Source organism: Manacus candei, unplaced genomic scaffold (genome assembly GCF_025592945.1).
Source record: "Manacus candei isolate 608988 ecotype Guabito, Panama unplaced genomic scaffold, ASM2559294v1 h1tg000112l, whole genome shotgun sequence".
NCBI lineage: Eukaryota > Metazoa > Chordata > Aves > Passeriformes > Pipridae > Manacus > Manacus candei.
In genome coordinates, this window is record NW_026138160.1 from 153,312 (window position 1) to 176,262 (window position 22,951).

The following is a 22,951-nucleotide window of genomic DNA, read 5'->3' on the forward strand; positions in this document are numbered from 1 at the left end:
TTTTCTCACAGAATCTGTCAGGATTTGACCTTTCCCAGTATTTTCTTTCAGAAAGCTGATTTTTTCCCCCTATTTTTCCTTTTCTTTTTATTTTCCTTCCTGGCATCTCTTTGCCTGCTCTCAGGCTCTGCTGTCTTTCTGCGTGGCTGGAAATGTTGTTGGTGAATTATATACTCCAATACAGTAATTTTAATTTGTACCAGATCCTTGTTGATATTCCCTTCCCCCTGCAGTATTTTTACCAGGTGTCCTTATTTTCTTGCATTTTTCTGTTTTGAATTGAAGCCCAACCTGGTGGAGTGATATGGTTTGAAGCTGGCTCCCTGCCAAGTCTCCAAACCTTACCACAAGAAGTCCTGTCCTCCCCCCCACCTCAAACCTCAGGGAGAAGAGGGAGAAAAAAAACAACCAAGAAAACCCTAAACGAGAGAGAGACAGCTAAAGCAATATATATATAAATATATTTACACTTATGTTACAGTTATATACAACTGAAATATATATACAATTTCACAAGGGAACGGGAAGGGGGAAGGGAAAAGGAACAAAACCAAAATAAAATATATATATATCCTGATTAGTAGCCCAATATCTATCCACTAAAAGAGTTAGCAAAGAAATATCCCACCACTCTCCTTGGCTCCGGAACGGTCGCCGGCACCCTCCGCCTCCCAGGGCCGGCAAGGCCTGACCAGGCCTCGCTCCCCAACCCGGCAGATCAACAGCAGGGAACCTGCACCTCCAGGCCACTGGAAGGAAAGAGAGCGAAGGCCTCTCCTCCTTTCTTCTTATAGCCTGGCTTATGTAAAAATCGTAGGGAATACTGGGTACATCTGGGCCCTTCCTTGGCTACAAACTGGTCACCAAGGAAGGCCCGGACCAAACCACCACATGGAGTTTGTTTCTTCCTGCAGAGACACTGAATCTCTGCATGTTGAAGTCACTGTTGTGTGCAGTGCTCAGGATCCATCCCAGGCTTAAGAAGCTTTAATCTTGGGTCTTATCCTGTCTGATGAGCTGCTTCCAGCAGGGTGTTGGTTCTCATCAGGTGTATTTTGTGGTGGACTATCCCAGTGCCAGAGCTGGAACCTGTGTGTTGCCTATGGACATGTTTCTCTCACACTCTGCAGCGTCACACCCAGTGTGGTGGTACTAATTTGGATTACTCCTGCTGTGCTGGAACCCTCCTGCTTTTGGTCCTGGCTTCCTGGACAGTTCTCTGTTTTATCCACTGCTCAGTTTAAAATGAGCAGTCCTTGGAGCAGCATTCCAGCTGGGAAGGATCACCTGCCTGTCCTTGCTGCCAGTGCTCTCCCTAGTCACGGAATCACAGGATGGGTTGGGTTACAAGGGATCTTGAAGATCATTTTGTTCCAACCCTCTACCCTGGGCAGGGACACCTTCCACTAGCCCAGGTTACTCCAAGCCCTGTCCAACCTGGCCTTGGACACTTCCAGGGATGGGGCAGCCACAGCTTCTCTGGGCAACCTGTGCCAGTGCAACCTGTTCCTGTCTGATGCCCCCAGGGGTGATGGTACCCACCTTTGCTGCAGGGATGTGCTGCTGGCTCCTGTTGACCTCGTTGTCCCCAGGGGTCCCAGGTCTTCTTCACCCCCAGCTGTCCCCCAGCCCGTACTGGTGCGTGGGATTGTCCCCTCAGGTGGAGGACCTTCCATTTGCTCTGTTGAACTCGATGGGACCTGCCGAGGTCCCTCTGACCAGCAGCACCACTGGCTGAGGAGCTCTGTCCCTGAGCTGCTCAGGAATGGGGGGGTTAAATAGTTTTGGCCACATGTGGACCCCTGGGGTGGGCACACCCCCGGTGACCTCCTGCCTCTGGAATTGCACACCCAGTGACAGCTGTATCCCAGCAGTGTCTGTGAGGGTGGCTGTGCTGGGCAGTGCGGGAAGGTTGCTCGTGTTGGGATGAACATCTCCAGCTCTCCCTTCAGCCTCAGAGCTCACCAGTTCACCCTATTGGTAAGGCTGGATTTTCCACTGTAAATCCATGCTGACTATTCCGAAATCCAAGCTGGAAGTGACTCCCAGGGCTTTAATATGTTTGGCTCCCAGGATTAGTTACTCCATCACTTCCCCAGGGACTGAGGTGGGGCTGCCCAGCCTGTAATTCCTTGGATCTTCCTGCTTGAAGACAGGAGTGACATCTGCTGTCTCCCAGTCCCCAGACACCCTCCGTGGTTGCTGTGCAGTGCCAGTAAATGCCTTGCTCTCCCCAGTAACATTTGCAGGGAACTTTCCCACCTCTAACAGGCTCCTGGACTTGTGCCTGGGGTCGGAGGAGGAGGCAGGGAAGGGGAGGTGTGCATACAGCTGGTGCCCGTGTAACCCGAGGGCACTTCCAGTGCAGGCAGCTGGGAAGAAGAGGATGAGGTGGAACCTGATTCCATCATCACCCCTGTCACCAGTGCACACAAATCCCAGCTTCCTTTGGATTTGCTCTCTCCTGCCAAAGGCAGGCTGCCTATCACATGATAAGAGCTATCAGGCAGAGTCTGAGGAGAGCCATAAGCAGCTTTGGAGTATCTTTGTTGCTGACAGCTTAAATGGTGAGTGTGACAGACAGGCACACGCCACTGCTGCTGCTGGGGCTGCTCCTGACTGCTGGCACTGCTGCTTTTGTAACAGTGTTCCTGATCTTTGGATAGAACCACAGAATGACAGAATCACTGAGGTTGGAAAAGACCTCCAAGAGCATCCAGCCCAACCTGTGGCTGATCCCCACCTTGTCCCTCAGCCCAGAGCACTGAGTGCCACATCCAGTCCTTCCTTGGACACCTCCAGGGATGCATAACATTTTATGCATAAAATAAAAAAACCCAAAAACTCCACCACTCCCTGGGCAGCCCCTTCCAGTGCCTGACCACTCTTTCCATGAAGAAATTCCTCCTCATGTCCAACCTGACCCTCCCCTGGCACAGTTTGAGGCCGTTCCCTCTCCTCCTGTCCCTCGTTCCCTGGGAGCAGAGCCTGACCCCCCCCGGCTCCCCCCTCCTGTCAAGGGGTTGCAGAGCCAGAAGGTCCCCCCTGAGCCTCCTTTTCTCCAGGCTGAGCCCCCCCAGCTCCCTCAGCTGCTCCTGCTGCTCAGCCCCTTCCCAGCTCCGTTCCCTTCCCTGGACACGCTCCAGCCCCTCCATGTCCTCCTTGCTGTGAGGGGCCCAGAACTGGCCACACTCAAGGTGTGACCTCAGCAGTGCCAGCACAGGGGGACAATCAGTGCCCTGCTCCTGTGGCCACACTATTTCTAATCCAGGCCAGGGACCATTGGCCTTCTTGCCCGCCTGGGCACAGCTTGGGCTCACATTCAGCTGCTGTTGAGCAGCACCCCCAGGTCCTTTCCAGCTGGGCCACTTTCCAGCCACTCCAGTGCTGGTTTTCCAGCACTCGGACGCTCTCTGGGTTCACAATCAGTTGGTTATCAGGAGGAACAGCCTCAGGGTCTGTGTGATTTTGCTTTTTGTACAGAAACTCCTTCCATTTTTTTTCTACGATCAGACTTCTCTAAACAATATACTGAGACCCCTGTATGGGCTTTGCATCTGTTTCTGGTTGGAATCACAGTTGGGGATAGTGCTTGTACTGGGTTAAAATGTTGGTGCTTTGGTGTTAATGCCTGAGGTGTGAAACCAGTGTTGATTTTTAGCTGTAGCAGCCTTGGTGTTTGTGGTTATAGTTTGGTTCCCTCACACTGGTACAGAGCAGTTGCTGAAGGAAAGGGTTGCTGGGGGGATGTAAATAGTAATGATGGGTACAATGTCTTGCAGTTGGGCTTTGAGATCCCGTTATGCAGTGAAGGTGCTGGACTCCTGTCTCACTGTGTCGTGCTGTGGCTCTAATGCTTTTGTTTTTTCTTTACAGCACCAGAAACTGGATGTTCCTTTTGAATTCTCACAGCTCTGAGCAATGCAAAATCTTCTGGTGCATATATCAAAGTAAAATACTGTCCTCTCTTCCAGACATGTTGTTGTGAAGACCTCTCCCAACCACAAGTACATCTTCACGCTGAGAACCCACCACTCAGTGGTCCCTGGCAGCATTGCCTTCAGCCTGCCCCAGGTAGGGGTGGTTTGACTTCCTGCTTTGCTATGGAATAAGCAAAATCTCTTTTGGGATCAGGATTGAACATAGGTTCTGATTGGAGTCAATGTGATTCCTGCACATTTGATCTCTGACAGCAGAAGTTCAAGCAGACTTTTACTACAACTGGAGTGACCATGGTTGTATTTCTTTGGTCTGTTTTTAGCACATGGTGAGATGCAGATACTGGAAAAGGTGCAATTTAACCTTTTAAAAACCCACCAGAAACAAACTATTTGAAAAAGAAGACAGCAGTGTCTGCCCTTCCTTGTGAATTTTTATTGTTCCCTGTTTTCCCTTGAATTTAAGGGGTTTCTTTACTCTGTTTTTCTCTTTTTAAGACCTGCCAGAAGTCTTATTGACTACATCCAGTCATTGTTGGTATTTTTAGATGAATATGCATAAAATAAAAAAAAAAAAGCAAAAACCCTGATCTCCTCCTCCTTAGTTAAGTCACTATCAGATGTTAAATGATAGTTAGAATAAATAATTAATACAATTAACTTCTAAATAGAAAAACGAACCTCAAGTCTAGGGTTGATTTTTGTAGGTTCCAGTTGTTGTTGCCCAGCCAGGAAAGCTCCTGTGCCGAGGGGTGAAGCCTGGGGCTCACCTTGGAGGAGTGGCTATGGCAGTGCTTTATTTCAGGGGATCATGGAGCAGTTTGGGCTGGAAGGGATCTTCAAAGTCTGTTTGGTCCAAACTCCCTGCAGTGTGCAGGGACACCTTCCACTAGACCAGGGTGCCCTGTCCAGCCTGACCAGAACGTTTCCAGGGATGGAGTATCTACCACCTTTCTGTGCCACAGTTTTACCCCTTCACCCTATAAAATGTCTGAATCCACCCCCTTTTAATTTAAAACCATTTCCCCTTTTCCTATTGCTACAGGCCCTGCTAAAAAGTCTATCCACATCTTTTTTTAAGCCCCCTTTAAGTACTGAAAGGCCTCAATGAGATCTTTCCAGAACCTTCTCTTCTCCAGTTTGAACAGCCCCCATTCCCTCAGCTTGTCTCCATAGCAGAGGTGCTTCAGCCCCTGCTCACTGGAGTCTTCCTCATGCTGGGTTTTGGTTTCCAGTATTTCCCAAAGCCGTGGATGGCTGCAGCCAGGGTGACACCAAACCTGTATTTGCTGTATGTGTTCATGGATGGGATGTCTGGGCACAGGCTCTGCAGCCTGCAGAACATCTGTCTGTTGTACGTTCATTCTTGACCACGTTTGTGATAATTTTGACTCTCAACACCAAAAGCCATGACAAATGTTGTGTACTGAGAGCCTAAAAGATGAAGAGCTGTGCAGTGATGACAAACTTGTAGCAGAAACAACCCAAATGAACACAGGAGCTGAGCTGTGTCTCTTGCCACAGAGGAAGTCCTGACTAATCTTCCCCAGAGGGTGGTTGGCACTGACCAGGCTCCCCATGGCAGTGGGCACGGCCCCAAGGCTGCCAGAGATCCAGGAGAGGTTGGACAATGCTGTGAGGGACAGGGAGGGATTGTTGGGGTGTCTGTGCAGGGCCAGGGGCTGGACTGGATGGTTCTTGGGGGTCCCTCCCCAATATTCTGAGGATATTGGAGAGAGTGTGAAGGAGGAAATGTTCATTTTGTAAGCAAGGTCATTGTATTCCTTCTCCCAGACTTGTTCCTTCCAGGTGAAAAGGCAAATATGAACGATCATAAGGTACAACATTTCTAATGTGATCTCACCAGAGCTATGTGTGATGATTACATGTGTCTGTGACTGGAGCCTCTGTTTGGTGCCTGAGAGACCCTGAACACAGCACAGCCTGGGATGTGGGCTGTGAATGCACAGCAACCACTGCAAAAGTACCATTTTTGCAACTGTGAAGCCAGAACTGTTGGAATTGTAAAGAATTGTTGTGTCACATAATTATTGAACCATTTCTTACTTCTCCTGAGGTTCTGTGTGGCACAAATCTATCTACAGGTATTTGGAGGGACATAAAGAGTTCAAACAGTTTCACTCTTACCAGTTCTCTTGGTTTAGGTAATATTGTACCTGAAAGCACATTGCAGCAATTCCCTGCAGCTGCTGTACATGTGTAAGCTTTTAAAATGCTCACAGAGTGTGGAAGAGCTCTTCTGGTGCCTGTGGTGTGCTCAGCACCTGAGCTTTGGTAGGAAATGAGCAGAAGGGCCAAGAGCCCTGTCCAGCACCAGAATTCTCTGCTAAGGATAATGAGGAGACCAGGAAGAGGAAGAAGGTTGGACAGAACAACCCACTGAAGTCAGAGGTAGAGTTATTTAAAGAGATTCTCCCGTGTTTGACTTGTTTCGTGTTAATTTGGTTGTCTGTGGGATATCCCATTCTGCTGCTGAAGGTTCTCAGGGGATCCTGCTCCTCTGGGTGTGGAGGCAGCCTCTGAGTGGAAGGACTGGCTTCCTGACATTTTTGTCTTGTTTTCACAGAGAAAATGGGCTGGACTCTCCATTGGACAGGAGATTGATGGTAAGTCAGTTGTCAGTGTGATTGTGACGTGTTTGTAAAAGCTGAATTCATGTTTTCATACTGAAGTGAAACCAAACTGGGAAATCTCAGACCCCCAGCCCTTCCTCAGGTGGTGAGGCCCTCGTGAGTGAGGGAGGGGCTCTTCTGCCTGCAGGCTTTCTGCATTTAAGGTTTCCAAAACCTGGAGGAGTGTTTTGGCAGTGTCTCCAGAGGGCTCTGTGTGGGACAGCAGTGTCCACATGCAGATGTGAACACTGAGCATGTCCTGGATAGTCTGTTCCTGGGTCACCAGCTAACAGAGGACAGCTCCTGTCCTTGGGGAATTTCTTGGCATCTGCCTTTTAATCTTGAGACTGGGGAGGTTTTAGTGCCCAGAGTGCCCAGAGGCAGCCCTAGAGTGCTGTGCTTTGTGAGCAGCACTGATGTTTGCACCAATAACTGAGAATATTCTGTGTCTTGATGAAGGGACAGGGATACCATTGTGCAAATGGAAGATTTGTGTTTCAATATCAAGTCTCAGTCGAGCCTCCCAAGCCTTGGCCAATGTTTGGAGGAGACCAGTTCGTTCTGTCTTTCCCTCATTCGTGCTGTCACCCTGCTTTGGGAACTGTCTGTTCCCTCTGCTTTGGGAACAAGTGGATCACTGTCAGGTGCAGCTGTTCAATCTGTCTGTAGCTGCTGGAATATTGAGCAGACTCCTGTCAGCCCCTTGTTCCAGGAGGGTCTCTGTGTTCTTTGCAGCAGCAGGTGAAGGTAATGGATCATGTCTGTTCTTTGGACCCCCAGGAGTCACCTCTGTGCTCCTGGGGAGGCAACTCCTCCTTTCCCTGGCTCTGATGAAACCTGCTCTGGTGCTTGGCTGGCTCGTGGTCTCTGAGGTGGAGCAAACAGTTCATTAGGCCACTGGAGTTGGTTACAGTGATTCCAGGGAATTCCCTCCCCGGGGTTGTGGGCAGAGCATCCTGTGTCACACGGTGAGGAGGACTGAGCCTGGGCAGTGCAGTGGGGGCTGGGAGTGCTGTCAGGGAAGCTGGCTCCTGGCCCTTTGTTTTCCCAGTCCCTGTGGTCTCAGCAGGTCCATGGATCAGTGCTTGGGGGTGAAGCCTGGTGTGTTTGGAGTGACAGGCTGCAGTGGGTCTTTGCCTCTCCACACCCCTGGATGCCTCACACACCGGGCTTGGAAGCCAGGATTTTAACCTGGAGGAAAGGAGACTGAGGACAGGGCAGACCTTAGTGCTCCATAAAATACCAGAAGGAGGGTGGAGCTAGGTGGGAGTTGGCCTCTTCTCCCAGGAAACAAGTGACAGGATGAAAGGAGATGGCCTCAAGTTGTGCCAAGGGAGGTTTAGATTGGATATTAGGGAAAATTTCTTCATGGAAAGGGCTGCAGAGCCTTGGAACAGGCTGCTCAGGGCAGTGGTGGAGTCCCTATCCCTGGAGGTGTTCAGAGAACCCGTGGATGTGGCACTTGAGGACATGGGTTAGTGGTGACCATGGTGATGGTGCTGGTGGATGGTTGGACCTGATGATTTTAGAGGTCTTTTCCAACCTTAATGATTCTGCTATTCTATGATTTTTTTGCTACCTAGTTTTGTTTTGATTTGGTTTTTTTTAACTGAAGAATAACCTATAATAGAGGGGAGACCCATAAATTATTTTGTTTCTCACCCCTGTGTGGTTGCTGATTATGTGCCAACTGGTTTCTAGATCAATACTTTTTAGTCCTGAAGTTATTAGAGGAAAGAAGCACTAATATACTGTGTCATTAGCTGTTAGAGCAGGTTTGTGAGTGTACCTGGCCTGGGCCTTGCTGTAAACTTCCCAACTCTGTGGGAGCCTGTGTTAGGAAAACTGATGCAGTAATTCTGTGCAGAGTGACTAAATGTCATCTGACTCCCTGCAGGGTGGGAGGGACTGTGATGTTATTGTGCAGGTAGGGAGGAGTGTTCACAAACCCAGTGATTTCCCAGGGCTCCTGTTTGGTTGTGGTCCCCAAATAATGTGAGAACTGTGCTTTAAATGTCAGTGGAGCAGTGATGCTGAGCCCTGGAGCCCCCAGTGCCGTGGGAAGGGCTTTCCAGGTGAGGGGCTTGCCTGAGTGCTGTGAGTGCATTGGCTGTCCTGCCCTCCGTGCAGTTCAGCTCCCTCAGCTCCCGTGTTCCCACTGGAGATGCACACCTGGAGCCAGGGCTGCTTTCCCAGACCAGGAGGTCCCTGCTGCCCTCCCATCCTGCCTCTCTCTGGGCCATTCCAGGCTCTTGGAGCTGGTGCTGTGCTCTGCTGATGGGCTGCAGGGGTTCTGCTCTGTGTCACACCCTGCAGCCAGTCCTGGCTGTAAGAGCTGCTTGTGTGCATTGACCCCTCGGGCCTGGGATGTGACCAAAGCCAGGGACTGATGTTCTTTCCAGAAACTTTTAGTTGACAAAGCCTGGAGGTTTGGCAAGTAAAAGGAAATCACTGTAAGGTGGGAGGAGCTCCTGCTGTGCCCTTGCAGGACCAAAGGGATAACCCTGCTGCCATATCCCTTTTGGAAAGAACTCCAACCAGGAGATAGACCTCAGTTCAGGAGGTGCTTGTGTTTTATCTTTATCCCTATTTCCTGGAAGAGCCTTCTTTGACAGCTCACTCCTGGGTGGCCTTTTCTCATCCCAGGAAGGATATTTGGTGTGTGTGCTGTGATGACCTGTTTGTGTCTTCTGGTAACAACTTCAGCCAGGGACTGGCTCTCTTTGTTCTCTTCACATGAACAAGTCCTGTATTTGAGTGTGCTGGAGCCTTGTATTGCCAAATGTTCAATGCACTGGGGACACTCTGCTGCTCTGAAATGTGCTGTTCCTTTCTGTTTTACCAGTCTCCTTGTACACCTTTGACAAGGCCAAGCAGTGCATCGGCACCATGACCATCGAGATCGACTTCCTGCAGAAGAAGAACATCGACTCCAACCCCTACGACACAGACAAGATGGCTGCAGAGTTCATCCAGCAGTTCAACAGCCAGGCCTTCTCCGTGGGCCAGCAGGTGGGCTTTGCTTTGGGATTTTAAGGCAAAAATGGGCTTCAATACCATGAACTGAACATGAAGGGAACATCTGGAGGAGTCCAAGGGACTGATGCTGCAAAGGCCAGGAATTGTTTGTTGTGGGAATGGTTTCTCTGTGAAAAATCAAACCATCCTGACTTTCACTGACACGATGGGCAGAGGGGGTTAAAATCTGTCTTATCCTTAACTGGAGAAATCTGTGAGGAAAATCCCAAGGCCTGGGAGAGCTGGGGTCTCCCTGTGTCGTGACCTGGTTGGATTATGAACATGGCAGCTCCTGGAGTCTTCTGAGAAGTCACTTTTGTCTCAAGATCGAGATGAACACCAGGTTTAGTTCATTCTCAGTGGCACCTCTCAGGTTTAGATATTAGGAGGAAATCCTTCCCTGGGAGGATGGGGAGGCCCTGGCACAGGTTGCCCAGAGAAGCTGGGCAAGGATCCCTGGAAGTGTCCAGGGCCAGGTTGGACGGGGCTTGGAGCAACCTGGGCTGGTGGAAGGTGTCCCTGCCCATGGCAGGGGTGGGACTGGATGATCTTTAAGGTCCCTTCCCACCCAAACCATTCTGGGATTCTATGATTTATTGCTACTCTATGGACTCCAGTAGTAAGACAGGGATGAAATATTTCCCTGAGGATCTTGGAAAGCTATTGTCCCTGTAACTGGCCCTGCTCAGCTCTGCAGCAGATGGGCTTCTGCCCCTGCAAAGCTCTCTGTGGCAGCCTCTGCTTTGCCACATTCTCAGGACAGGTTGAGGTTGGCCTCTCGTAGTTTACAACTTGCAGGGTCTGAATCTTAAGCCAGTTGCAAATGTAATCTCAGAGGAAAGGGATGGTGCAGAGCCAGGCTGGTTCCCTGTGGGATGGACCCTACTCCTTGTTCTGTTCATCCTGTCTCATTAGCACTGTCTCTGAGGTGTCTTTGTCAAACTGAAACGCGAAAGATCGAAAAGTTTTGAGCTAAATTGTTCTCCTTGCCTGGCACCAGTAATTAAAGTGAGAGGAAAATGTCAAGTGATGATATAGAACATTGAGCTGGGGAGGAAAGGGGGGGGAAAGAGAAGCTTTTCTTGGAAGGAGAGTTTCTCTTTGAGTTTTTTCAGTTGACTTCATGTTTTGATACTTTTGATCTGTCACTCTTAAGCTGGGGCAGGGAGAGAACGTGGTCAGCACCCTAGAGCTTTACAGGGTAAAAACCACGTGGGAGTTGTTGGGTGGTAAACTCGGTCTCCAGGCCTCTCTCCCTTCAAATCTTTGTAGTGTTGTCAAGTCCTTTCTAGCTTTTTTTAATGAGTCTTTTCCTTTCTACAGCTCGTGTTCAGCTTTAATGACAAGCTCTTTGGGCTGTTGGTGAAGGACATGGAAGCCATGGATCCCAGCATTCTCAAAGGGGAGTCTGGAACAGGCAAAAAGCAGAAGGTGGGCTCCCAGGAATTCATGTCCATCCTTAGGGACTGCAGGCATTTAAGTCCTGATCAAGTCCATGCTGCAGGTCAGGAGCAGTTCAGGGTACCTGCATTTGGAGAAGTCACACGTGCCTCACCTGGCTATGTCTGTTGTGTCAGAGGAAACAAGGAGCACTGTTTGCAGTTTAGTGCAGCCCCCACTGGGCTGGGGAAGATACAAGGAATATCTCTTGGTCTTTAAGTACTAATTCATAGAAACACATTTGTTTTGAGCTTTTTTGTCTTCCAGTTATGTCCAGTTTTGATTTTTCCTTTAATCTTATTTTCTTCTTTACTTGCTGGGTCTTGCTGAAATAACATAGTTGGGTTTGAACTGAACCAAGAACTTTAAAAAGCCACTTTGTTACACCTGATGAGCTTCTCCATTTGGTGATGTTTGTTTTAGAGGAGGTGGTGTTATTTCACATTCTTCCCAGACTTTTGTAGTGGAGCTTTTGCTGCTGTTTCCTGTTTTTGGGGATACCTGAGGAGCAATCTGAAGCTGAGTCTAATAGCAATTAATTATTTGTTTCCCTCCCTTTTCCAGATTGAGGTTGGTTTGGTTCTTGGGAACAGTCAAGTTGCCTTTGAGAAAGCTGAGAACTCCTCTCTCAATCTCATTGGTGAGTGCCACTGTACCCAAAGAGAGAAATAATGCTTGAACTCTGCTGCTTTTCAGGCCTTGGAGACTTGGTTGCCTCCAAGTGTTTTTTTTCCTCACTGCTAGGTCTAGATGAGAAAAGCAAAGGGGATGAGTAGATCCAGCAAAAGGCAGCACCCAGTTGAAATCCTTTAACTCTTTAAGCATTAGAGAATGATGTTTTCAGGGACAGTAACAAGCCAACAGCTCTTACATTAAATTTAATTAAAAGAGCAGGGAGTAGGAAATTGAGAACTTTTTGAATGTCTAGCCAAAATCTCAAAGTGAGTGTGAACTTCTGAAAATTTCATGTCAGAGAGTTCTCCCTTTCCAGGAGACTGGACAACATCTGGGGGGAGCAGCCACTTAGGAAAGGAGAATTCCACTCCAAAAACGGGCAGAAGGGAGCCTGTGGTGTAACCACACCTTGCACCTTCTGCAGATTTTGTATGGGAACACACAGCCTGTACTGGAACCCAGCAGAGGTCCATGGGCTGAGCTGTGGGGGTCTGTAATGAAGCACCTTAACGAGGATCCAGGTGTTAATAGCACCCACTGAACCTTGGGCAGGGCAATGAGCTCCCAGCTGTGACCACGTGGTTGCACCAGCTCAGTTTTCACTCTGCCAGGACACGGGGGGAGTGTTGAATAACCCTGTTCACTGAGGCAGAGCAAGCAGGGGTACTTTGCTTGTTAATATTCAAAGCCATATAACGACCTGTGATCTCCCTCCTGGCACATGTGGGTGTGAGGAGTGGTCCCAGGGGAGGGCTGATGGGTTGGGAACAGGGATCCTTCCCCCAGGATTCTATTTCATTGTCTGCAGACAAGACAAAAGAGCTGCTTGTGCCTCGATTTACTTCTGTCAAATTGGTACTTCATTTAATCTCCTCATTGATCTGAGGCAGAGCTGCTTAATGTGCTTTGTTGGTCTCTGGAGAATTGTAAAGTTCTGAATAATTAAATTCTGAGAGAGGAGATGAAAGTGAAGTGAGTGTCACTGAGCTCTGCCTCCAGTAAAGGACCTGCATTGTTTTAATAGAATTGTAATAATTGTTTAAAAAAAAAAACAATTCTACTTCTACTGCTTAGCATAAAATTGTGTTATAAAACCAATGGATGAAGTTTTAATCCAATCTGCAGGAATTTTACTGTGCTGAGGTGCAGCCAGAAGGGGGGGGTGTAGGCCAAGCTCTGCAGGAGCAGGAGCATCCCTGGCTGAGGGGTCTGACCTAAAGGCTGGAGTGCAGCACTGGGATAATAAACACAGGGGAACTGGTGGATCAGCTCCCTGTGCCCTGCACAGCTCTGGCTCTTGGTGCTCTGGGTCACACGTACTGGCCCTGCTGTGTTGGTCAGAGGCACGACCCTGTTTGTTTGTTTTGCTGCCCTTGGAATTGAAGAATTGATTCCAGGTGTGTTTAGACCAAGATTAAACAGGCTGACTGAGCTCACACAGCCCTGCTGTTTGCTGTACTCACTGCACTCTGGATGCCCAGCCACTGCCTGGCTCAGCTTGAAGTTCCTCTAGAAGAGCTTGTGGAACAGGTCAGCAGAAGGCACAGTTGTTGTTTGCCATGTTTAGGTGTTGGGAAGGAATTCCTCCCTGTGAGGGTGGGCAGGCCCTGGCACAGGGTGCCCAGAGAAGCTGTGGCTGCCCCAGCCCTGGAAGTGTCCAAGGCCAGGCTGGACGGGGCTTGGAGCAACCTGGGCTGGTGGGAGGTGTCCCTGGATGGTCTTTAATGTCCCTTCCCACCCAAACCATCCTGTGACTCGGTGATTCTCTGGTGTTTTAGGGAGGGAAGGGCCCCTATTGGGGGACCTATTAAGGGCCAGCCCTTAAAGCACTGTGTAAGAACTCACCCCATTGCAGCAGGAGTTGAGGGTTATCGTCAGTCTTTGCCCTCTCTGGGTTTTCAGCTCCCTGTGTGCTTCCCTGGTAGCTGAGGGTGCTGAAAACCATGTGGAAGGTTGGTCTGACCCACCAAAGTGTCAGTGCTTGTTTATGAACTGCCTTGAATAAATTTCAGGTGAGACTGCAGGGGTTTGACAGCATCCTTACAGAGCACTTGTGCTTGCTGTCTGCTTTCTGAAGGCCCTGAGTACTTTAAACTCCTCTGCAGAGGGAGTGAGGAGCTCGGGAGGGCTGGAGTGTGAGTGGCTTGGCAGCAGAAGAGAGAGGAGGTGGTTAAAGAGACTGCAGAGCTGTGCCTGGGGGTCTGGCTGAGTAACTGTGGAAGAGGCTGTGGAACAGATACAACTGTGGTGATTTGCCAGGACCAGCCTTGGCTCTTCTGAGCTGTAAAGGAGCTGGTGACCTTGTGATTGTTTGGTGTGACCTTGCTGCAAATTGCTCTGCTGTCTGGGGACACTTTCATGTGCTGTCCCTTCCCAAAGGATCCTGGAGAAAGTCTGCAGAGCTGCACATCTTTGAACCTTAAATCTGTACAGGAGAAACCAACAGAAACTGTAATAAAACATTAAATTAGAGGATACCTTTATAAAGATGTTACTCTGGGAAGGGTCAGCCTGCCTCGGGTCAGGGCAGTCCTGCCTCCTGATCCCACTGGAGTTCATTACAGGAGTCAGGAAGCCCTGGCACAAGGGCTCACACAGCCTGCTTGTTTGTCAAAGCTCCTCCAGCAAGGTCCTTTATCAAAGTTTCCTAAAAAAGAATCAAACCAGAGATCTGTGAGAGAGAAGATCCTGTCATGGGTCAGTGAATGGTGAAAGGGAAGGAGTAAATAGCCTGTGTTGGTGGAGTTCAGTGGGAATCTCTGCTGGGCCTTTGCTTCCCATTGGAATTACTGAATAAACTGGGGAAAAGCCTGAGCAAGGAGGTGCCCAGGCTGGCTCTGACTGAGCCTGGTGACTGAGGCAGAAAATGGCAGACAAAATTCACTATAAATAAACATAAAGTGACATGTAGGAGGAAAAGTTGGGTAAAATGGGTGGCTGTGATGGGACAAGATCCCAGGGAGGACAGTTTGAAGGGAATGCTGGGCCCATGCTCATGCAGCCTGAGCACTGTTAAGAATTATTGTGTTTGCTAAGAATTACTGCACGTTATTCATAAAGGAATATGAACAAAGTGGAGCACAATTTTGTACCTGTATTTAAGATACAACCTGCAGGTCCATCTGCCAGAGGACATGGGAAAAGAGAAAACTGAGAGAGCAACAAGGGGGCTCCTGTGTGCAGCTGCTGCTGGGGAAGGAAGGGAGACCAGGTGAAGGCTGGAAAAGGCATTGAGGAGGATACAGGACAAACCTCTTGTCATTCCAGGTGGCCTGGAAAAGAGTGGACACTGATACTGGCAGCAGCCCCGTGAGCTGGGGGCTGAGGCACTCAGGGTGCTCAGGTTACAGGGGTCCAGTTTGGGGCAGAGAAATCTACTGGGGAGTCTTCAATACCCAGGAGCAACACCTGGCTGGAGAAATCCCTGTGAGTGGTTGGAAGGCTGGGAAAATCCTTTACCAAGTAAACCAGGTCTCTGGTGTCCTGCCCTTGTGTCCTTGGCCCAGTGTGTCCTCCTGAAACCACCCATGGAGTTCACAGGACGTGGGTCTGACCTGCAGAGCTTGTGCTGCTCCTGTACCTGTGTCTGCTGGAGTTCTGGGCTCAGTGTTTGAAATGATTCCTTTGGTTTTGCAGGTAAATCCAAGACCAAGGAGAACCGTCAGTCAATCATCAACCCAGACTGGAATTTTGAGAAAATGGGCATTGGGGGCCTGGACAAAGAATTCTCGGATATTTTCCGACGAGCTTTTGCTTCTCGAGTTTTCCCACCTGAAATTGTGGAGCAAATGGGTGAGTAATCCAGGGAAGTGTGGCTGGGGCACGGGGTCTGCAAGGACTGGACATCAGCTGGCAGCCTTGGGATGCTGTAACACAGCAGTTTCTTAGGGATCTAACAGACCAACAGAGCCTCTTCTGTTGCTGCCAAATGTATTTTGGACTCTTGTTACTTGGTTAGGGAAGGGCAACAAAACCAACACAAATGTTCAACCCTGCACCTGGAATGTCTGTAGGAATGAGATACGTGGTTTAACTGGACACTGTTCTGGTGGAGCTGAAACTGGAGCAGCCTGGTCTGGTGGAAGGTGTCCCTGCCCATGGCAGGGGGCTGGAACGAAATGGGCTTTAAGGTCCCTTCCAACCCAAACCATTCCATGACTCGGGGAAACACTCCCTGTTCTTTGGATGCTTCGTTTATCCGTAGCAGGGGGACTGACTGCTCCTCTTCCAGACTGCCAGGGGCTGTCCATAGAGGTCAGAAGAAAGGCTGTTTTAGTGCTCCATAATCCCTCTCCCATATTCCATGCCAGCTGTCCTGGCAGCTGCAGCAGGAGCCCCATACTTCTCCCAGCCTCAGCCCAACAGACACAGCCCCGGGTGTGGGCTCTGCTCGGTCAGGTTTGAAGTGCAGAGGACACACAGGCCATGGCACGTCCTGGAGCTGGGGAAATAAAAGCACTGATTCTAAATATAACTCCTTTTTTTGGGCCAGGGGAAGGAAAGGCAGCCCCAGTCCTTGGTAAACATGTGCTGGCAGGCAGATAAATGGTGCTGGGTTTAGTTTTTAGTCAGCAGTGTGCAGCTGCAGGTATCTGATTCTGTCACAGAACGTGGCTGGGGATGTTCTGGCTGCTCCTTGTTCTTGGAATATAATCTCTGTGGGTTTATATTTAGGCTGTATAATTTCTGTGTATGTTTATGTTTCTGAGCCACCTTCCCTCCCCCCACAAATGAAGCAATCAGGATTTTGATTACAAACCAGATTTCCAGCAGGAGATCCGTCCTGTCTGTGCGGGGGCCTGTGGAGCGCGGCCGCTTCCAGGGCCTGTGGAATTGATGCAAAGTAAACTTCCCTGGGAGGTGCCTTCAGTCTTTTCTGGGTGATTTGAAAATCTGTGGAAGAACACTGGAGAAACTCTGGGGCTGAATCCAATTAGTGCCTGATTCTCTCTCTCCTGCCTTTTACTTTCCATTGATCTGAGAGCCGAGGCCTTTGGGGGGATGATCCCGGATCTCCTGGGTTTTGTGGCTGTGAACAAGACATCACTGCTCTGCTTCTGCTTGAGAACATCAAATGCTTGAATTTGTTAAATATTTAACTGCTCTGCAGAGAGAGGAAATGGGAGAAATGGCCTTGGCTGTGGAAAGAAGAGCTTTTACCCAGAGACACTGGTGGCCAGTTCAGTGCTGCTGCTGCTGCCAGCAGCCTCCTGTGCTTGAAATGTTTTACCTTTGGAGGCAACTGTCGTGTGTGTTCATGAAGTCTTCCCGTGGAGACAGGCTGGGAGAGCTGGGGCTGTTCAGCCTGGAGAAGAGAAGGCTCCAGGGTGACCTTAGAGCCCCTTCCAGTGCCTAAAGGGGTCTTATAAAACAAAGGGAGAGCGACTTTTTACCTGGGCAGACAGTGATAGGACAAGAGGGAATGATTTAAAACTAAAAGAGGAGAGATTTAGGTTGGACATTGGGAATAAATCCTTCCCTGTGAGGGTGGGGAGGCCCTGGCACAGGTTGCCCAGAGAAGCTGTGGCTGCCCCTGGATCCCTGGAAGTGTCCAAGGCCAGGTTGGACAGGGCTTGGAGCAACCTGGGCTGGTGGAAGGTGTCCCTGCCCATGGCAGGGGGTGGGACTGGATGGGTTTTAATGTCCCTCCCAACCCAAACCATCCTGTGATTCTCTGACTTTGTGGCTGCAGTACAAAGTCCTGAGATGTGACCACATGTGAAGGTAAAAGATTTAGGCTTTGGAAGTTCTCACCCAGTGCCACTTCAGTGTCAGGAGTGTGTTTGGAGACTAAAGACAATGAGAGCTTGTTTCCCTGTTGCTGCAGCTTCCCCTGGCTGTGTGTGGGCAGGCTGCCAGCCTGCTGTGTCACATGCCATTGCATTCCCTGGGCATATCCACGAGCTGGATTCACCTGCCAGCTGGGTTCTGGAACCATGGGCAGCACGTGACTGATGTGGAGTTCCTACACCTCCACCAGGGACCTCTGGAGCAGGTGGGAATCCCTGCTGGCTGCAGGGTGAGGCCCTGGAGCTGGCCAGAGGGTTCCTCTTCTAATTGGTATTGCTTAATACAGGAAGACAGAGATTCTCTGAAGGCCCGGTAGTATTTGGATTACCCTGGGCAATGAATTCAAGGTGTACCACGTTCCCTCTCTAAGCACAAACCCCCTCACTGTGATGTTTACACACAGGCTGCACACAGAGACGTTGTTCAGGTAAGAAGTTGGACTGGGAGCAGAGCTCCTGAGCTCTGAGTAACCCCAGGGCGAAAGAGCTTATCTGAAATTTAAAAAAACAAAACTTTCTGACATTCATTTTCTTTGCCTTAGTTATAACTTGCTCTTAACTATATTTCAGATCTGAAATGTCAGTGTGACAGCTGTTCACCTTTGTGAATAATTTATTGGGAAGGAAAAGGAGGAATTTGCTTGCTCCCTGGTGCTCCAGTGCTCACCCAGTCCTGTTCTTTGCCCAGTGCTCCCAGCCTGCAGCTTCCATGCCAAACACCATAAATATTTCTGTCCAAAACTACACAGAGGCTCTACAGACCCTTCCAGCATTACTTGCAGTTTGTGTGTGGTTGATCTAACTTCCAAGGAATGTTCTGGGTTTGGAGCACATAAGTCAGTGTTAGTTAACCATATCATCCAAGAGGGGAAATGCTGCTCTGATGGTACAAGCTTTGGTGTATCCAAGAAAAGAAGTGTTAGCTCAGCTCCAGTTGGTCACTAACCCTGTCCCTGCTCACCTGGAAGGGGCAGTTTGCTTTTCCCATACATGGATCTCCCACTCCTCTGTGATGGCTTTGGGCTTGCGGGACTCTGGAGGGAGCTAATACAGTTGGAACCAAAAAATACTATTAATAAAAGCAGTTTATAGGGTTGTACTCAGCTGGATCAGTTCCCTGGTTGGTGTGGTGTGACAGAACCATGGAATGGTTTGGGTGGGAAGGGACCTTAAAGCCCATCCAGTGCCACCCCCTGCCCTGGGCAGGGACACCTTCCACCAGCCCAGGTTGCTCCAAGCCCTGTCCAGCCTGGCCTTGGACACTCCCAGGGATGCAGGGGCAGCCACAGATTATCTGGGCACCCTGTGCCAGGGCCTCCCAACCCTCACAGGGGAGAGTGACTGATGCTTGACTCCTGATAGTCCTGTGACTGCCAAGTGGAATTAAATCCTTCTCTGGATGAGGCCTGAGGAAGGTCTCCTGAGGCAAAAGGGACCCTCCTGTTGGTGCCATGAGGCCTCACTGGTACCAATGGCACTTCTGAGGAAGGAACTTAACCCCAGCAGTCACATTCTCTCTGAAGGACAGCCCTACAGTGCCCTATTTCCAGGGGATCCTCCTCCTTTTTAAGCCCTTTTGGGATGTCTGTGCCATCCAGCTCGTAGTAAAGCTGTGTGTGAAGGGAGTCTGGCTTTGGTTACTCCTGGCTGCAGTTTAGAGCATCCTCTTGCTCCAGCTAAAGCTCCTCCTTTTCTTTGATAAATGTTATGTTTTCCCAGAGTGTCCCTGCAGATCAGGCCTTTCTTCCCATCCATGGTAAATGCTGTTTTTTCTACTGAGACTTTAAATCCAGCTTATTCAGTGGCTTGTGCCATTAAGGTGATTGCTTAATGCTTGCTAGAACAGTGTTCTCTTTTTTTAGGGTTTTTCTTTCCCCCCTGATTCCAACAGACATTTAACCATTTGAAACAAAGTTTTTGATATTTGGTGCCTGGAGCTGTAACTTTCAACAAAACTGTAAAGACCCTTCCCAGACCTGAAAACACTCACACTGACCTTCTTTTCTTTATTTAAGAACACTCTGATGTCCCCAAGCACTGAAACACAGTCTTGACCTGCAGCAGGGAAGGGACTTTCTGATTTCTGTGGCACAGTGGTTTTGTAGAGGCTGATGTACAACATGTATGTACATGTTGTTGTTATCATTTAATAACAGGTGCAGAAACATTTGGAGTTACAAGCTCACATTCCTTCTAAGAGGCTGAATGGAACCCAAATTCCCCATCCTCTCCTGGTACCACAAATAACCCAAATCAGACTTTTTCAAGGTGGTTTCTATTTCCTGGGAACCATCTTAACCTGCCCTCTTGGGGTCAGTTGGTCTCAGAGCTCTGTAGTTTTGAAGGACATCTCAGCTCATACAAGTATCAACAAAACTCAAGGGGAACATTCAGATGAGCAGATACTCAGATATTATTTTCTCTCTTGGATTCTGCCTTGAAGTGGAGGCTTGTCTTTTAAGCTGCCTTAAAAATTAATACATTAATGTTCTCAAAATACTCAGATACTGGAAGAGAAGAATAATGATGGAAAGGATCTCATCCAGCTATTCTGAAAATAGGGTGATTTTAATGAAAAATCTGTATCAGTTGGCAGGTTTTGGCTGTGCCTCAGTGTCTGGGCCTGGTTCTAATCCCCACTCTGATGATTTTTTTGTTTTGCAACATGCACTTCATTATTCCTGCCTGATTTAGAAACTTGTGCATCAAGTTACACAGATTTTAGATGAATTTAATCCTACCTGTCAGTGTGTTTGTAGCTCTTGGCTGTGCAATGTACAGATTTAATTGGAGCATTCTGTCCTGTTCCATCTTCCAGGCACCACATGCCACTAAATTCAGGATGGATCATTTCTCACTGTGCTTTAAAGTCTGAAGGGTTTTATCCACTTTTCATCTACCTCTAACTTCATTCAGCCTGTGCTTTTCCTGCATGTCTAGGAGGATGTGTAAAACCTATTTATATCTTTAGGAAAGTCTAAACCTCCCTCTGTTGCTTTCTTTGTTTCCTCAAACCCTCTGTGTGGGACCCCCAACTTTTCCTGGAGGGAAGTTGTCTCAGGCTGATCTAATAAATTCTTTTTGGCTATTTCTTGTATCCTTGTTTTTTGCTACCTACATAGAAAGATATTTTCCAGGAATCAGGTTAGTGCCAGGTCTGTACCACACCATGAGAAAACAGCTGAGATTGGAAGGGATCTCTCAGTTTAGCCCAACCTCAGGCTCTCTCCCTTTGCCTTTATAACACCATGGATGACATTCACCTCCTTCCCCCCAGTTTCTCACCCACGCTGTCCAGGTTCTCAGTGACTTTGAGGTGATTTCCCCTGCTCTGAGTGCCCCTGAGTGAAGATCCTGTTCAGGTGATCTGCAAATGTCCAGCAGCTGTGGGCTCATGTGTCTCCTGTTCTTTTCCTGCTCTTCTTTCCTGTTCCTGCCCCTTTGTCACTGATATTTGTGGCAGCTGTCACAGAACACATCAAGGCTTCCTTGGTGTTAGAGAGTGTTTAACAGCCTGAACTCAGCAGTTGCTGTTGTTAACTCTTCTTCCTTGCTGAGAATGGGCAGTGCTTTCCTGGGTCTTCCCTTCCTGATGGGATTTGAAATAAGTGAGCAAAGGGATCCCTGTGGCCAGTGAGGCTCAGTCTGGTCACTGAACTCCTTCTCCACACATTGAACCAGAGCTCTGGGCTCTTTGGGGAGGACAGCAAAGAAGTCCCTGACATCTCTCATTTCCCTCCCCTTCTCTAAAAAACCAGAGACTGACTTAGACCACCCAAAGCATCCCCCATATTACAGAAATTAGGAAGTGAAGAAGCAAACAGCATGAGCAGGGGTCCTGTGGTGCTGCAGGAGGAGCTGAGGGAGCAGCTGGAGGAGCAGCAGGTCACAGCACACAGGGACACAAGTCCCAGCCACGTTCTGTGCAGCTCTCTGCCCTGGGGGATGTTCCTGAGGGACCTGGGGCAGGAGGGGTTGCAGTGAGTCTGAGCTGAAAGCTGTGTTGCAGTTGGGGGCTGATGGATGGAATGCTGGAATCCTCACAGCCAACAGGATGCAGTGAGGAAGCTGTTTCCAAAATCCAGGGAGAACTCACTGAGTTTGTCTTCTCTTTACAGAGGCAAAGGATTTGATAGCCCAAAACCCTGCCCATTGAGGGTCTGCTGAAAATAAAACTTGTGGTTCAGCTGGGGCCCTTTCCCTGCCCCAGCTTTGAATTCAAGTTCCCTCAGTCCTGCTCCGTGTCAGTCCTGTGGGGGATGGATGGGAGGCTGGAGGAACTCTGGGCTTCCAGGATGAGGGGAGGGGGAAATTCCACCCAGCTCTGTTTTTGGGGAAATTCTGCCTGTGTGGCAGGTGAAGTCTGGGAACCTGCCTGAAGATTGATGTGCAGAGATAAACATCTCCCTGCTGTGCTGGGGATCCTTCCATGCAGGTTCCCGGTGGTGCATCCCAGTGATCCAATCACACCAGAATGCTTTGATTTTAATTAAAAGGGGAATTACACTCCCAAGTAGAAAATCCCTGTTATAGTGAACCAGTTCTTCTGATCTCTACAAGAAAGTGAAGAGGGAAAATTGAACAAATAAACGTTATCTTGTCTTTGGGCAGGTGACACTCTGGGTTGACACAGGGTTTGACTTCCCTTGGTGACACCAGTTACTCTTCCATTTTCACCAGTTTTTATGATTTTTCCCTGATATTTTGTTTCCCACATTGGTATATTTGAGTTCCTGTTAACATCCCTATTCAGCCTGTAACTGTATGTCATTAAATGGCATAATTAAGGCTCAGGTTACAGGAGTGACCTTTGATTTGGAGCCCTAATGGTGAGCTGAACGAGTTGGAGATGTCTGCACTGCTAATAATTTGTGTTTAGAAAGATCCTCATAATAGTATTGACATTTGGGCTGCATTGGTGAAATCAGGACAGGGGAGAGATAAACTTAATCAAAATTCCTGTGTGGTGCAGAGGATCCCACTGTGATTTGAGAGGTAACATTTGTGGTTTGTCATCACCTGTCTATTTTAATAAAGTCCTGCTTGTGCTTAAAACTTTGATTTTAGCCAGGTGAACGTGGCTGTCCAGGGGAATCTCTGCTGGAGTCACTTGTGGCAGTTCTGTTTGAAGAGGAACTAATTGCTTTGGGTTCAGGAATGTTCTGCCACCTGACTCAGAGCCTGCTCTCAATGTTGCCCATTCAGTGGCAACCCAGTGTTGCAGCAGGTGGCCAGTGCTGTCCTCGCTGCTCAGGTGTTGTTGAAGGCTGAGCAGGGCGTGTCCAGCAGTGAGCATGGCTGGGTAAAGCTTGGGAATGTCACGTGTCTCTGGGAGCCTGCTGGGCCCAGAGCTGGCATTTTTGCTAGGAAAATCTTAGGACCTGAGGGATCATCTGAAGCTGTGCCAGGGCAGGGTCAGATCAGATCTCAGGGAAAGGTTCTTCCCCCAGAGGGTGGT

At 49.0% G+C, this 22,951-nt stretch overlaps 1 protein-coding gene across 2 annotated transcripts in view; it reads left to right on the plus strand.

The window, feature by feature from the left end:
• The window catches only part of NSF (N-ethylmaleimide sensitive factor, vesicle fusing ATPase), a 67,346-nt gene that overhangs the window by 15,625 nt on the left and 28,770 nt on the right, over positions 1–22,951 (plus strand). For both annotated transcript variants that reach the window (XM_051769709.1, XM_051769708.1), the window contains exons 3-8: positions 3,975–4,074; positions 6,526–6,565; positions 9,417–9,583; positions 10,913–11,020; positions 11,594–11,669; positions 15,341–15,496. In XM_051769709.1, the coding sequence (XP_051625669.1) occupies positions 3,975–4,074; positions 6,526–6,565; positions 9,417–9,583; positions 10,913–11,020; positions 11,594–11,669; positions 15,341–15,496 (647 nt within the window). The remainder of the gene's footprint in view (positions 1–3,974; positions 4,075–6,525; positions 6,566–9,416; positions 9,584–10,912; positions 11,021–11,593; positions 11,670–15,340; positions 15,497–22,951) is intronic.